The sequence below is a fragment of the Microcaecilia unicolor genome, chromosome 12, assembly GCF_901765095.1.
Source record: "Microcaecilia unicolor chromosome 12, aMicUni1.1, whole genome shotgun sequence".
Lineage (NCBI taxonomy): Eukaryota > Metazoa > Chordata > Amphibia > Gymnophiona > Siphonopidae > Microcaecilia > Microcaecilia unicolor.
In genome coordinates, this window is record NC_044042.1 from 32437896 (window position 1) to 32453912 (window position 16017).

The 16017-nt window shown below is 40.6% G+C and overlaps 1 protein-coding gene across 2 annotated transcripts in view; it reads left to right on the top strand.

Moving 5' to 3' along the window:
- Positions 1-16017, top strand: part of ARHGEF12 (Rho guanine nucleotide exchange factor 12) — a 159080-nt gene that overhangs the window by 72980 nt on the left and 70083 nt on the right. For both annotated transcript variants that reach the window (XM_030220358.1, XM_030220359.1), the window contains 6 exons: positions 253-324; positions 3232-3324; positions 8019-8129; positions 11410-11508; positions 13820-13862; positions 14225-14330. In XM_030220358.1, the coding sequence (XP_030076218.1) occupies positions 253-324; positions 3232-3324; positions 8019-8129; positions 11410-11508; positions 13820-13862; positions 14225-14330 (524 nt within the window). The remainder of the gene's footprint in view (positions 1-252; positions 325-3231; positions 3325-8018; positions 8130-11409; positions 11509-13819; positions 13863-14224; positions 14331-16017) is intronic.

Consider the following 16017-nt stretch of genomic DNA (forward strand, 5'->3'; position numbering starts at 1 on the left):
ACAAGATTTCCCTGCCAGTTGCAAATTTAAGGAAAAATGAAATAGGTGAACTGGTCCAGAATGATTTATAAAAATGCTCTCCTTGCCTGAGCTTTTTTTTATATTTATTTTTTAATGAATTTTTCCATTTTCTTCCTTTATGTGGCCTTTACTATTAGCTTTGGCATTGCAAGCTCTGTTTTAGCTTTTCTCTGAATGATGCTTGCTGTAGTGCTTTTGCTGACCTGACATAAAGAAAGATTTCTTTTCCAGAGTCCACAGAGTGGCCTGAAGGAGAAGAGTCACTTGGATGAAAGTCTAGAGAAAAGTGAACTTCAGGATCCAGTGAGTGCAGTCTATCAATTTGCCAGAAATATCTTTCTCCTTTACTGTAAGGAGAATTCCCACTAATGCTACTGTCCACATGTAATTATTACATTATTATTAGTATTTACCAGATAGACTTCTAATCGTTAACAAATATTAAACAGTGTGCATTATAAAAACTACAATGCAAACATAAAAATAAATGAGAAATATACAATAAAATAAATTCCAACCCTCTTGTCAAGACAAAGGATTCATACCACGTAAACCCAAACAATGCACTCTTTTTCTAAAGAGGATTCTGCAAAAGTTGTCAAATAACAGAAGAAAATCTTCCCCTGCAGCTGCAAGAGGATCCTCTAAGGCAGAGGTGAGCAACCAAGGTCCTCGAGGGCCACAACCCAGTCAGGGTTTCAAGATTTCCACAATGAATATGCATGAGGTTGATTTGTATATATTGCTTCCATTTTATGCAAATAAATCATTGCATATTTATTGTGGAAATCTTGAAAACTCAACTTGGTTGTGGCCCTCGAGGACTGTGGTTGCCCACCCTGATCTAAGGAATATAAAAATGAAATGGTAAAATAAGCATATAAGACCATGATATTTTTTTAAAACTTCACCCGTTTATATAACCCACACCCCAGACAACATGCCGGGGCAGCTCAAGTGCCTTCTTGAGTCTTAATGGTTAGAAAGAAGTTTCATCTGAGGCTTGGCCTCGGTCATGTAAAATGAAAGACCAGGCTACAGAAATAGCATTAGTAGCCAACTTCTCTGGTGGGCAGGAGATTGAAGCACAAATCTTCGGTGCAGTGCAAACGGAGCCACAGGCCTGGCTCCAGTAATCCATTAATATTTAGCTGTTATATGGTCAGGGTAAATCAGTAATCTCATAAGAAGCAACATTTTTGTCATGTTAGTTGATTTTTTGGAGGGATGGGGAGGGGCGAAGGTGTAAGTGGGGACAAGCCAAAGAATATGAAAGGTATGTCACATACTCCTGGATTCTATATATGGCGCGATCCTGAGATGCGCGGGCAAGTAAATTTGCTAACGAGCCGTTAGCAAGGAATATTTTTTGGCTAACAACCAATTGTTGATTTTAATTGGCACCAGTTAGGATTTCTGTGCACATCTGATTGCACGTTATTGTAGAATACTTGGCACCCAAATCCTATAGCATGGAACTCAAAGGGGGGGGGGGGGTATGGGTGTGTCAGGGATATTCTAAAAATAATGGATCAGTGCGCCCAACTTGGGCGCCAGCATTTACACCAGGTTTCCACAGGGGCAAGTCTGGCATCCAAAGTTAAGACATAGGAATTGGGTCTAAACGCAATTCAGTAAAGAGCATGTCGCACTTGGCGCTGATCTTTTCTGGTGCCCATTTTTGAGCGCTGTTTATAGAGTCAGACCCATAACAACCTAGTTCTACCCATACTATGAGTGGTTAATTCTGTTGGCACTCGGAGGGTCCTTCCATGCCTTGCCCAAGCCCTGGCTACACCTGGGCATGGGCTGCTCCACTTTCTATCACCCACCCACTCCCTCAGTGGATTATAGGAACACTAAGACCCTCACAAAACCAGAGAACATACAAAAAAAATTCTGAGCTCACTGACAAGTAGCAGACACAGAGCTAACCATAAGAAAAGTGAACTTTAAGACTTATAACCAGAAGTCAACAACAGGAAAAAGAAAGAGGATTCTACATAAACATTACCTACTTAAGTTGTACTTTAGCTAGCCAGTGCTCAGGAAACCTCCAGTAACAGTCTGTTCTCAAAATATTGTCCACAAGTGGGACAGGGTTTTGATATAGGTCTATTGACTGTGCTTGTTAGTCAGGCTTGAGATTCTGGCAAAAGTCTGGCCAGCATCCATGTCTTTTTGGAGCTAGTACTGCAGAACCAGTCCTATCCCAAGACACTGGCATCTTGATCAGTCACATTGCATTACCTTGAAACACGTGCAGAGCATTGAAATGGTACAGTGTCCTGGAGAAAGGCAGGGAATGCCCCCTTTAGAGTCAGGGGACAAGTTTAACTCTTTCAGTCTTGGCTTACACACAGGAGAGCCTTCAGCTGTCAGACACTATAGAACTCTGTAAGATCCAGGAGGTCACTTGTATGGTAACTGAAGAGTTTGCAAGGGAGAAAAAATGTGCTCTGGGGAAAAAAAATCCTAGGGCAAAATTAGGAATCGGTTCACACATAATAAAAACTTATTTCATCTATTTCATCAGGCCTGTGGCTCAACTTGCACTGCACACTATAGGCCTTATTCTAAAAAGTTTATGCTCCTAAAATGTATACTCCTAAATATATGAGCATAATTTAAGCTCCTAAATTTATGCTTCTAAATTGCAAACCTATTTTTATTCTGACTGTTCTTAAGAGCTGAAAATACTCCGCTTTCCGTTTTTTATTCACAGAACCTTTTTCTCCCTGAGTTAGGGAGTTTTTTTTGTTGTCTGTGAGTTTTTTCGGAAGGCAGGAGGAGCCCATGATGTTGGCCAATTCAGTGGAGTCCTAAGTATAGGTTCCCTGGGCTATTGAGGCTATTTTATTTATACATATTTGTTGTTATAGTTCGGGGTCTTGCACTCATCTACAGATTGTATAAAAGGAGTGATTTTTTTGTGTTTTTGAGATAAACCTATTTTATGCTCCAAAATAGATTAGGTTTGTAATTTAGGAGCATAAATTTAGAAGCATAACCTTTATAGAATAAGGCCCTATATCCCTCAGTTGAATATATTCATTGGGTAGTTAGCCGAATTGACTAACTTCTCCTGTTTCCACTCATAATAAGGGTTTTCACAGGCTCCAAATTTTTGTGCTTATGGGTTGCCGGTTTATTACATCATCTGTAGATGAGCAGCAAGAGGCATTTTTCTTTTATTATTTCTTTCTTCAGGACTTGCATTTTGGTGTTGGAAGCCCTACTGTTCGTCTGGGAAACCACATCATTGGAGCGGAAGATGATGACTTTGATGCTGAGCAAGAGCAGGTGGGCATACACATTGCAGATTGTGTGACCTAGTGTCAGGATCAACTGCTTTTCAGTCCTGGGAAAGCTCCACTTGCAGTATTTATTTACTTATTTATTTGCTGCATTTGTATCCCACATTTTCCCACCCCCTTGCAGGCTCAATGTGGCTTACATTATGCCGCAATGGCAATTGTCATTAACGGAATGAGAAGAACAAAGTATTGTTTCAATTAAGGTACATAAGATATCAAGAAAATTAGAAGTAAAGAAATAGTTAATACATATCAGATATGCAAAATGTAGGATAAAGTATAGCGTTAATAACAGTATGTTGAAAGTAACCAAATTAAGGAGTTCAAATGTTGATTAGTTCTAATACAGATATGATAATGAGTCTTTTATGAAGGATTTTTATTATAAGTCTCGTTGAATAAATTAGTTTTCAGTGACCTCCGGAAGGCTGTCAGATCGTGTGTTGTTTTTAAAGCATTCGGTAGTTGCGCGCAGATGTAGGAGAAGCTGGATGCATATAATGATTTGTATTTAAGTCCCTTACAGTTAGGGTAATGGAGGTTTAAGAAAGTACATGAAGAACATTTTGTGTTTCTTGTTGGTAGGTCTATAGGGTCTGACATAAATCGGGGCCTCTCCGTGGATGATTTTATGAGCTAGGGTGCAGATCTTGAATGTTATTCGGTCTGTTAGTGGGAGCCAGTGTAATTTTTTCCTAAGGGGTCTGGCGCTTTCATATTTCGCTTTTCCAAATATGAGACTGGCTGCACTATTTTGGGCTGTCTGGAGTCTCTTAAATTTGGGCTTTACATCTGGCATAGATGGAATTGCAATAGTCCAAATGACTCAATGCAAGTGATTGCACCAAATTACGGAATACCTCCCTTGGGAAGAAAGGTTTCACTCTTTTGAGCTTCCACATTGCATGGAACATCTTCTTTGTTACATTTTTCACATGACTGTCTAAAGTAAGGTTACGGTCAATTGTGTCTCCCAGGAGTTTCAGGGTGTCCGTAACAGGAAGAGTGTGATTTGGTATGTTTATGTTGGTGTAATTAGTTCTATTGTATTGCGATGAAAGGATAAGGCATTGTGTCTTTTCTGCATTAAGTTTCAATTGGAATGCATCCGCCCATGAATTCATTATTTGGAAGCTATGGTTGATTTTATTTGTGATTTCTGATGTCATTTTTAAACGAGATATATATCGTAACATCATCAGCATAAATGTATGGGTTTAAGCCTTGGTCGGGTAGTGATTTGGCCAATGGTAACATCATCAAATTAAAGAGGATTGGTGAAAGCGGCGATCCTTGAGGCACTCCACATTCATGTTTCCATGGTGATGATATAATTGATTTTGATATTACTTGGTAAGTTCTTGCAGTTAGGAAGCTACGGAACCAATTCAAAACATTTCCTCCAGTTCCAAAATATTCCAGAATGTTCAGTAGAATATCATGGCTAACCATATCAAACGCGCTGGACATGTTGAATTGTAGGAGGAGAACATTACTGCCAACTGCAATTGTTTGAATTTAGTTAGAAGTGTTATAAGTACTGTTTCAGTACTGTGATTAGCACGGAATCCAGATTGAGATGCACGTAAAACTGAAAAATTGTTAAAATAATCGGTAAGTTGTTTAGTAACTAGATTTTCCATTAGCTTGACTACAAGAGGGATGGAAGCAACTGGGCGGTAGTTAGTTATATCACTTCATTTTTTCTTCAGGTCTTTGGGGATAGGTGTGAGTAGTATATTGCCTTTGTCCATAGGAAAAAATCCATGTTGAAGCATGTAATTAGGTATTGAGGTCTGTTATGAAACGTTGAGGGGCAGTTTTTATTAAGTAACTAGGGCATGTGTCTAATTTGCATTGGGACTTGGTAAATTTATTGATCACTTGGGTGATTGTTTCTTCCTTCAATAAATCAAAGTTTGTCCAGATACTTACAGTATCTGTAAGTGAGTCACACAAAGAGGAACAGGGTTAAGCATGAGTTATAAGGCAGGTGGAGTATGTGACTTGAAAAGCAGAGAAGGATATTGAGGGGGGGGGGGAGGGTAGCAGTTAGCAAAAGAAAGGTATGGAAGCAGCTTCAGGTAAATCTCCTTTTCTCATAGATGAAGAATGGGAGAGAGAGGGGAAACCCATTGTGAATCAGCATGTTACTAGTAAAATTTGTCAGCCTTCTAGTTCCAGTTCTGATTGCTCTCAGTAATGCATTAAGATTTGGATATGGAATTGTATACAAAGAAGTTTGTTAGGGAGTAATTCCATAATTATTTATATCTGAGCTGTGGTCCTTGTCACGTATGCTAAAATCTGACATGTCTTGAGCCCATTTTACCCACCCCCGATTTCAGCCAGTCCTGTGGCTTTTTACCTTTTTCAGGGGAGGAGGTTCTATTTTCTTTTTGTAGATGCTCAGGAACAGTTAAAGCCTGAAATGATGCAAATTACAACTATGCTAAGATGCATTATTTCAGCCTATTTGTATTTTATAATTTGTACAGTTGACTTCTGTCATATCAGTGTGAGATTGGGTACTTGATTTTGATGTTCTGACATCATTCATTTATAGCAGCCAGACATGCTATTTCATAAAAATCATTCTAAAGGAAAGCTTGTCCCCTTTGTATTTATAACATTGGGATTACCATTACATGATTCATTGAGTAAAGGTACAAAACGGAGTGTGAGATGAACAGTTCCAGGGATGACATGGTCTAGTGAAGCAATGTAATGTTAGGCACAGAATGAGGTTGGGGATATTGGGATACCACAGGAGTTAAAAATTAAGCCAGGGCCAGGCAAACTTCTATGGTCTGTCCCCTGAAAATGGCAAGGACAGCTCAAGATCAAGTATGTATATGCTATCGTGTCATGTATTAGGAGTTACTACTACTACTAATCATTTCTATAGCATTACTAGATGTACACAGCGCTGTACACATTATATGCAGGTACTTTCTCTGTTCCTAGCGGGCTTATCATGTAAGTTTTTGTATCTGGGGCAATGAGAGATTAAGTGACTTGTCTTGTTGGGCAGACTGGATGGACCATGCAGATTTTTATCTGACACCATCTACTATGTTACTATCCAGCTTATTTTCGAAAGTGATAGCCGGCCATCTTCCGACACAAATCGGGAGATGGCCGACCATCTCCTAAAACCGGCCAAATCGGTATAATCGAAAGCCAATTTTTGGACACACTCGCCGGCATTCCGTCGCGGAGGCGGCTAAACTTCAAGGGGGCGTGTCGGCAGGGTAGTGAAGGCGGGATGTGGGCGTGCTTACAAGATGGCTGGCTTCAGCTGATAATGGAAAAAAGAAAACCGGCGATGACGAGCATTTGGCCGGTTTTACTTGGTCTATTTATTTTCACGACCAAGTCTCAAAAAGATGCCCAAACTGTCCAGATGACCACCGGAAGGAATCGGGGATGACCTCCCCATACTCCTCCAGTGGTCACCAACCCCCTCCCACCCAAAAAAAAAAAACATTTCCTTCCTAGGAGGGGAAGCCAGTCGGCCAGCTCGTAAAAAAAAAGGATCTTGCTGATCAGTTATGTTATGACTTACTTGTTCTGGAGTGCTGTATTTTGTGATACTGTTTTGAGAAATGTTCAAGAAAGACTTCATACAAATTAAAAAAGTCCCTGCCATTCATTTTTCCTTGATGGCCATCCCTGACGTGCACTTCCCTTAATAGCCGTCTTTCTCTCCGAAAATGCTCTTCTCTTAATGGCTGGCTTTCTCCCCAAACAGGGAAATCAAAACAGTTTTTGCTCACAGTTTTTTTTAGTAGTAACAGTGGGATTTGAACCAGCCACCTCTGCATTACAAGAGCCATGATGTAACCACTTGGCCACAGCTCCACTTACTTGGCTGTCCCTCCCTTTTGATTATACCCCTTCAGGTCTCTCTCAGCCAATCACAGTGCGTTAAGCTGTCTGTGAGTGGCTGAGAGAGACCTGGAGGAAGTCTGAAGAGTAGCCTAGTGGTTAGTGTAGTGGACTGTAAACCAAGGGACCCAGGTTCAAATCCCACTTCAACTGAGGGGTTGTTTTTTTTTTTTTTTTTGGGGGGGGGGGGGGGGGGAGGTTGTAATTGTGAGCCCTCCAGAAACAGAAAAATATCTACTGTACCTAAATATATAAGCCATCTGAAAACCTAAAGGCTATAGAAGTGGTGTAATTGTGAGCCCAGGAGAGCTCGCAGTTAAATAAATAAATAAATAAGAGTTAGAGAGATTTGATCCTGAATCGCTTGGTTCGCAGTCCACTTCACTAACTAATAAGCTGCTCTTCTGCTCTGTATGGACATCTGTGTGGTCATTTTCAAAGAATTCTGCCATACAAATGATCATATTCCTTGTTTTTCCCCCATTCAAAATTTGGACATTCCAGTTTGTAAAATGGGCGTTCATGCTGGACATATCCAGTTTAAAAATAATGTGACATGGATGTCCGTTTGTGATGTTCTGACTTGGATGTCACTATTCTAACTTGTATGTCCTTTTGAAAATGCCCCTCCACATTACTAATGTTAAAATACTTGCACATCCTCATTCGTCTTGGATATCAATAAGAGAAAGTTCTTTTTGTGTTATTTGCTTGTAACATCAGCTGTAACAGATTTTTTAAAAATCAAAAATAATTTTAAAAAGAAAAATATGATCTTTCTATGTACAGGTTAATGGACAATGTAACTGTTTCCAAAGCATCGAACTACTGAAATCTCGCCCGGCTCACTTGGCAGTATTTTTGCATCACGTGGTCTCACAGTTTGACCCAACAACACTGGTAAGACCTCATTCTGCACATCCAGAGTCCTGTACTAGAAAGAAAGCAGAATGTTTGCACGCCAACATCTTTTGCATCGCAGGTCACCAAGATATTGCTTTAGACAAAGTGATTCAAGAAGCACAGAATGAATGACCTCACAAATTCTCTCTGAGTGAAGAATGAGTTTTTAATTCCATTGTACTTTTATTTTCATTGATATAAACCTTTCCATTAACTTTGCAAAGGAACAGACTTGACCAAATAGCCGTCCTGAATTAAATATGCTCAGTCAGTGAATCCCCAGGTTCCAAAGATCAGTCAACACATTTTTCCATTATGTAGCTTCCCACTATTCCAGAACCTGTGGGATATTTGAGTCCATCCACCAGGAGGTGGAGATAGAGAACTGAAAACTAAGCTGAGACATCTCTCTCATGACATCCAGTTCAGCTCCTCAGTATTTTCTATCTCTAGCAAGTGGATGGACTTTTCAGCCTCTGGTTCTCAGTAATTTGCTCCTGGTCCAGTTGGTCAACTGGTCCCCAGTTGACTTTTGTGGGTGGCTTGAGTCTGCAGAGTCATACTTGGAGGTCTTCAGTGTGTGGTGCCCAGCGAATTTACTTCTTCCTTCCCTTCATCTCTCCTCTGTTTCCTGTGGAGCTCTCCACACCCAGCACAACAACCTTAAAAAGAAAGAAGAAAAGAGTGTTTTCTGGAGAGCGTGGGACAGATTGTCAGTCCTGAGCCTTTCTCATCTGTGGTAAGACTTGTGGAGACTGTGAGCTTGGGGGGAGCAGCCAGCAGTGGTAAGTCTGACTAAAGCTTGACTTAGAAATGATTGGAAGGCTGCAAGGTCTACTTAGTGCAGGGGAGGGATCCTGACAGCGCTTGGAACACATGCTGCTGCGCTGGTGACAGAGTGAATGGTGACTCCCACTGAGGTAGTTAAGCACTGTTCCCGCTGTGGGACCCTCCAGACAGTGTCAAGGCGTTGCAATGCGTGCAAGCCAGGAATCCCATGTGACGCAGAGGAAATGGTCAGCAGCAGCACATCTTTGGGTTCAGCGCAATGTCTGAATATACCGAGGTCTGCAGGCTCTCCGGCAGGCCCGGTGCACAGTTTGATGCAGGAGAGCACGGGAACAGGCGCCGTTTTGTTGGGGTCTTGCAGTGAGGAGCAGCCTCTGGCTGATCACGTGCGGAGCACAGCCACATTTTACATCCTAGGGGCCCAGCAGAGCATTCAGTTGCATTGGGATCTTTGTTTTCTTGGGAAATATGTATTACTGCTACACCAGGCCTATTTACTGAAGCAGGGACATATCCAGTTAGGGTTTTAAGCTGATAGTGGACTGATGGGGTTCTTTGCTTCTGGACTTGATGGTGATGAAAATGAATGTCAAAAGTGCCCAAATTCTTTAGCCACTGGAAAAAAATCATGCTCAGTGGAGATCGATGCCTTTCTGCAACACCTCCTGGAGACACATCTACTATACATCTTCCCTCCTTGGCCCGTGGTAGGTCATGTGTTGAAAAGGATCACATTGCACCAGGGTTGAATAATTCTTGTAGCCTTGGATTGGGCACGGAGGCTGTGGTACACGGAATTGATCCGACTGCTAGACAGAGGTCCTCTCACAGCCAACTGAACCAAGGTCCAGTGCTCATGGATGATCCTTGACCCTTTGGTCTTAAAGCTTGGCCATTGAAAGGGCTTGGTTGAGACAAAAAGGTTATTCTGATTCAGTCATTGCTACCTTGTTTCAGGCTAAGAAATGCTCTACATCCATTGCATATGTGAAGGTGTGATGGACGTTTTGAGGGGTGGTGTTCTGAGTGCAGATTTTCTCCCTTCTCTGCTCAAATCATGCACATCCTAGCATTTCTCCATACATGCTTTCAGAAAGTATTGGCATTGGGTTCTCTAAAAGTTCAAGTTGCGGCTTTGGTCTGTTTCAGGAGCCAACTAGAGAAGACATCTCTTGCGGGTTACCCAAATATCATTTGATTCTTGTGGGGAGCAGGCCACTTGCAGCCACCTTTTTGTATACTGTGTCCAGAATGGAACCTTCATTTTAGTCCTTAAGGCTCTTCAGAAGCCTTCTTTTGAGCCACTCTGGAAGGTCTCCTTGAAAAATCTTAAGTTAAAGACAGTATTCTTGGTGGCTGTTGTGTCAGCACGTAGGGTTTTGGATCTTCAGGCTCTACCTTGTCGGATCCCTTTCTTTGCATTTTGGAAGCAGGGTCTCCCTGCATACAGTTCCTTCCTCTCTTCCAAAAGCGATATCAGCATTTCATCTCAACTAATTTGTGGAGCTTCCTTCCTTTCACAGAGAGAACAAAGATGCACAGTATTCATCTTTGAAGCTTCTCAATGTGTGTATCTCCTTAGATATATGGAAGTCACGAATACGTTTTGCAAATCAGACAGACTGTTTGTGCTTTTTGGTAAACAGAGGCTTGGCCTCATGGCTTCCAAGCCCACAATTGCTAGATGGATGAATGAGACTATCATGTCAACTTATGTGTTTATGGAGAAGCAGGTTCCTCAGGCCTTGCGAGCTTGTTCTATGAGGCACACGGCAACATCCTAGGCTGAGACTCCCTTACTATCTCCAGCGGATCTTTGCAAGGTGGTGACATGGTTGATTCTGCATACCTTTGCCAAGCACTACAGGATGGATGTTGTAGCATGCTTGGAAGCTAGTTTTGGGGGCTTCAGTCCTCGGGATAGCAGCACCAGGATCCCACCCACTCGGGGGATTGCTTTTGAACATCCCACAGGTTTTGGAATAGTGGGAAGCTATATTATGGAAGGAGAAATTAGGTCTTTCCTAATCATTTTCTTTTTTAGTCCTTCCCACTATTCCAGAGGCCCACCCAATGTTTCTGAGATTTTAATAAGGACTGTCACCTTGCATGGTGCTTCCTGCATAACTCTTGTTCTGTACAAGTTGTTCAGAGATGAGAGAGGTCCACACGTTTGCTTGTCTGGTTAGTGTTAGGTTAGCGAGTTGTTTAAGGCTGTTGTATGTATTCTGAGCTTCTCCTTACTGTTTTCTAATGTAATACTGAAGAGCTGGACTAGATGCCAAGAGAGATGTCTCAACTTAGTTTTCAGTTCTCTATCTCCACCTGCTGGTTGATGGACACAACTACCCCACAGGTTCTGGAATAATGGGAAGGACTAATGGAAAGAGAATTATCAGGTAAGACCTAATTTCTCCTCCTGACAAATTAAAGATACTCTGTTTTAAGACCCCTGGTTTAATTGTACACTGTTGCTCTGTCTTTTCAGCTCTGCTATCTTTACACAGACTTGTACAAACAGACCAACTCAAAGGAGACACGTCGAGTCTTTCTAGAGTTCAATCAGTTTTTCCTCGACCGAGCAGCGGTAGGTTCCTGTTTGTGAGATCCCCACTTGAATAACAGATCAATGCCTTTTAAATAATTACTTTTTTCCTCTCCTGCCTTTTTTCTGATTTTTTTTTTAACTGATCCTGTTTTCCTTAATTTTCTATACCCATGATATGAGACAGCTGCTGCTGTTTTCTCATGGCCTCTAGAGCTGGAGAGAGATGACCTTCAAGATGTACAGTGCCAGTGTGTCAGCTGGCAGAGGGTGCCATGGTAACTGCAGCCATCTCTTTTAAGATTGGGAAGATCACATCCACAACATGTCCAGCATGGAAAGGAGACCCTAGTTTCCTTGAGCCTTGAGGCCAACTCCTTCCATGTATTTTTTAGTTACATTGCACTTATGCACAAACAAGTGATAATAATCCAGAAAACTGTATACTTGGTCTAATAAGCACATACTGTAGCATATCTGTCCTCGCTGAACTGCATATTTTAAGCAAGACTGTAGCATGTATTCCCCACTTTAGTTATGAGATACAGTTACAGATACAAGCTTCTTATTTCATACACACCTCTCCACATCCTCGGCTGATAATAATCTCCTCACTCTCCCTTCATTGTCCGCTCTTCACCTTAATATCTCACATGATTCTTCTTTCATTTAACTGGGACCCAGACTCTGGAATGACCTTCTCCTCCATGTTAGAAACTAGCCAACCATCGCAACCTCCAAGAAACAACTTAAAACTCACCTCTTTAAAAATCTTTTTCTTCCTTAGTCTTACTACCTTCCTCTTACCTCTCTCTCATTCACCCTCTCCTATCCTTTTATTTTTAATATGTACACCGCTTAGATGCCCATGTGCAGGCCCTTAGCAGTATTTCAAATGCAATAAATAAGACTGGAGTTGTTTCCATACCTGTCCTGGGTTTTCTGTATGCCTGCAGTCAATATGTATGAAGTGAATCTGCCCATATGGAGTCTCCAGTGTATGCAGATTGATTTTAGACATCCTGAAAATTGGTCTGGCAGTGGGGTCCTCAGAATCAGTTTGGGAAGCCATAATTTAAATTCTAGCATGACCAATTAAAACTATAAATTCTTGGGAATAAGTTTTTTTTTGTGCACTAAAGCCTGTACCTAACCATCCTGCCTTTCTTATCCCTTTGTTTATTGTATTATTTTACTTCATTTTAAACCATTGTAAACTGCATATCTACTAATTTATGTGCAGTATGTCAAGGTAAATAAGGGTAAACGTAAACATACTGAGAGCCCTAGAGTCACATCTGCATGGTAACAGTAAATTATGATAGAGACCAAAATGGTCCATTCAGTCTTCCTAGTTGAGATTCATTCATTTTGCAGTCCAAGACCAACTTCCCAGCTTCAATGCTGTTTATCTGATTTTTTTTTTTTTTTTTAACCACACTCCTACCCATCTGTCCAAAATATACCCAAAATGTATTATGATGGCCTCTACCACCTTTGGCACTACGCTGTTTTAGCCCTTGCCATCTTTAGCTTTACTTCTTACAAGACCACACGACCAGTACTTCAGCGCATCCAGATCTCCTTTTATGATTTATTAAATTTTGTGATAATCCTTACCGCCACCAAGGTTATTTTGGCTGTTTCATAAAAAATCTGCTCATTAAAGTTTGGGTTTTTAACCATAGTCTAGCCGTGCAGAGAATCCCAGCCCTCAGGGAATTCCCATGCTGTTATACCATGGCTGTATAAAATTGTTATTGGTGTTCCATTCAAGTTACCCCAGTGATTTTTTTTGGAAGCCCAATGCAGTCATACTTCTGCTTTTCAGAATTGTAATGATATCCTGTGCCCATGAAAACTTAGGTAATGCGAGAAGCAGTCTGCTAGATGTGAGCTTTCTCAGCATCTTTTTATTATCTATTCATTTACTTATTTATTTATTCATGACATTTATACCCCACATTAGCCCGAAATAGAGTAAAGTGAATAAAACATAATAATATCAAATAATAATAATAATTACCAAAATTTGTGACAGAATTTACTGCCAGCACACTTGGAATGAATTACAGCCACAAATGAGCGTAGCAGGCAGGGTATACATTTATGACCTGTGCAGTGGACTTCACAGTTTTGTCGTGACAAAATATTTCATTCGAAGAGACTTTTGTGCATCTCATATTGAGGTAGCATTCAGCTTATAGTGAGACAAAGAGTGGGCATTAAAGCCAGGGTACTTTGTACCTGATCTGTGCGGATGATTATTCTAGTACACTATCCACATAGTAGTGCAGTGGTGACTGTGTTTCAGTTCTGCCTCATTTTCAGCATTTTTCATGTTTTATTACAGAACCTGAAGGTTTTGGTTCCGGATGATGTTGCATTGGATCTAGGTAATCGCAATATTTCTCAAATGTAGAATTGTTTTCTTATAGGCCCATCCATATCCTGGCCCGAATGCACACAAGTGCTTGTCCCATATAGTTGCAGGCATCTCTGCAATATGCAGGATCACAGACACTTGCCCATTTGTACACAGTGACACCAGTGCTTTCTGTGTGCTGATAAATACTGAAATGTGTTGTCATGAATATGCATTCATGCAAGCACACTTGGCCCTGTATTCTAGTCATTGTGGTTCATAAACCTGGATTGTGTGTGTATTCGTTTTTAAGTGCCATAAAATTGGCTGGTAGCCCTACATATCACATTTGTATCTAGAAAATATTACGTTTTTGTTAAATGATTTTCGTAGAGAAGAGACGGCCGGAACTGATTCCAGAGGAGCTTCATCGCCATTACATCCAGACCATGCACGAGAAAGTTTATCCTGATGTGCAGCGACACCTAGAGGATTTCAGGTAAATATTTGGGCAGTATGGACATGGGGCATATGATGGCAAATACACATTATCTTCAACGAAGGATCTACCTTGCTTATTTCAAGCTTTCTTGGACTAAGAGTTTTTTGCTTCCACCATCTCCGCTTCCCACTTTCCAGATTAACCCTATTTCCTACTCTTTACCTCAAAAGCCCTGAAGTTCTTTTGCTTGAATATATTTTATTTAATATATTTCTTCCTCCCTTTCCTTCTACCCTGTCTCTTATGAATAGATAGATGATAGCCTGGTGTACACTATATTCTAGTCACAGCTTAACACATTCATTTCTGTAGAATGTTACATCAAAGCAGTAACAGGTCTAAAAAAATGTAACATATCCTGGCAGAGGTTACACAGTAATCTTTATCCATCTAGCCCCCAATCAATATAGTAAATATCATTTCTTTTTTTTCTGACTTGCACTTAACATACAATAACTCTCATATATATGCTCAAAAAGAGAGGTTTTTATCAGCTTGTAAAACTTTAAATAACAAGCCTTGGCCCAAAATAAGCACCAAAAGGGATCACTATAAATACAGAAGACGTTAGAAGAATTAGGATTCTTTCAGTTCAAGCTTCCATATATGTTGCCAGTCAGTTGTATTTAGTATTTTTATGTAGAGGGAATGTGCAACAGTATTTAATTAAGGATCTCTCATTGCAGACTGTCCCTTGGTTGGATCACTTTTTAATTTATGTTTTTGTTTCAGTTTCAAAGAAAGCGATTGTTGAGCGTAACAGAGAAACACACGATAGCATCTACGAAAAATGTTATGCCAGACCAGTTAACTGCGATAGCAGAAATCTTGAATATTGTTGGTTCTGAGGATATTACTGATTTGGTTTTTGCTTGGGCTTGATGGACCTTTTTTCTGTCCCAGTATGGCAGTACTTATGTACTTATGGGATGAAAATTTGAAATTGGGTTTTAACAAGATAGTGGTTTATGCTTTATTGGCATTTGATGAAATCGCCTTTATTTACAAAGCAAATCAAGGTGATTTACAATAAAAATAAAAAGTCAGAAAAGAACTCCTTAAAATAAAGGACAGGCATCATTCATTCTGAAGAAACATGCAAACAGTGAGATATCATTGGCTGCAACATTCCCTAGCGCAACACTCTCCCCCCCCTCCCCCCCCCCCCCCCCCCCCCCGTCACAACTACTCCTGTCCCAGCAAATCCCCAAAAGCAAGGGTGAAAAAATTCATTTTTAATTTAGCTTTAAATGTGCAAAAAGACCTGGTTGGAACAAAAGGAATTGTCAAAGATGCTAAGTAGTTCGGGATTCCAGTATTAAGTGCTTTGTGAGTCAACATCACAATTATATTTCGAAATTTGACAGGCAACCAATGTAATTTTATAGGGAGTGGAGTAATGTGATCCTTGTGTTTGGCGTGACACAGCACCCTAACCGCAGGTTTTGAAGAGTTTGAAGACACTTCAGCTGAAACTTAGTGATTCCTGCATACACTGTGTTGCAGTAGTTCAAACGAGATAGGAGAAGAGTGTAAAACAATGTTAGAAGAAGTGAACGGTCAAGGTAACTCCGCACTGATCTTATCTGTCAGAGAGACGTAAAACCAGATTTAAGTACTGATGAAATTTGAGCTGAAAAAGTTGTCAATTTGGAGTCCACGATTACTCCAAGATACTTAAAGC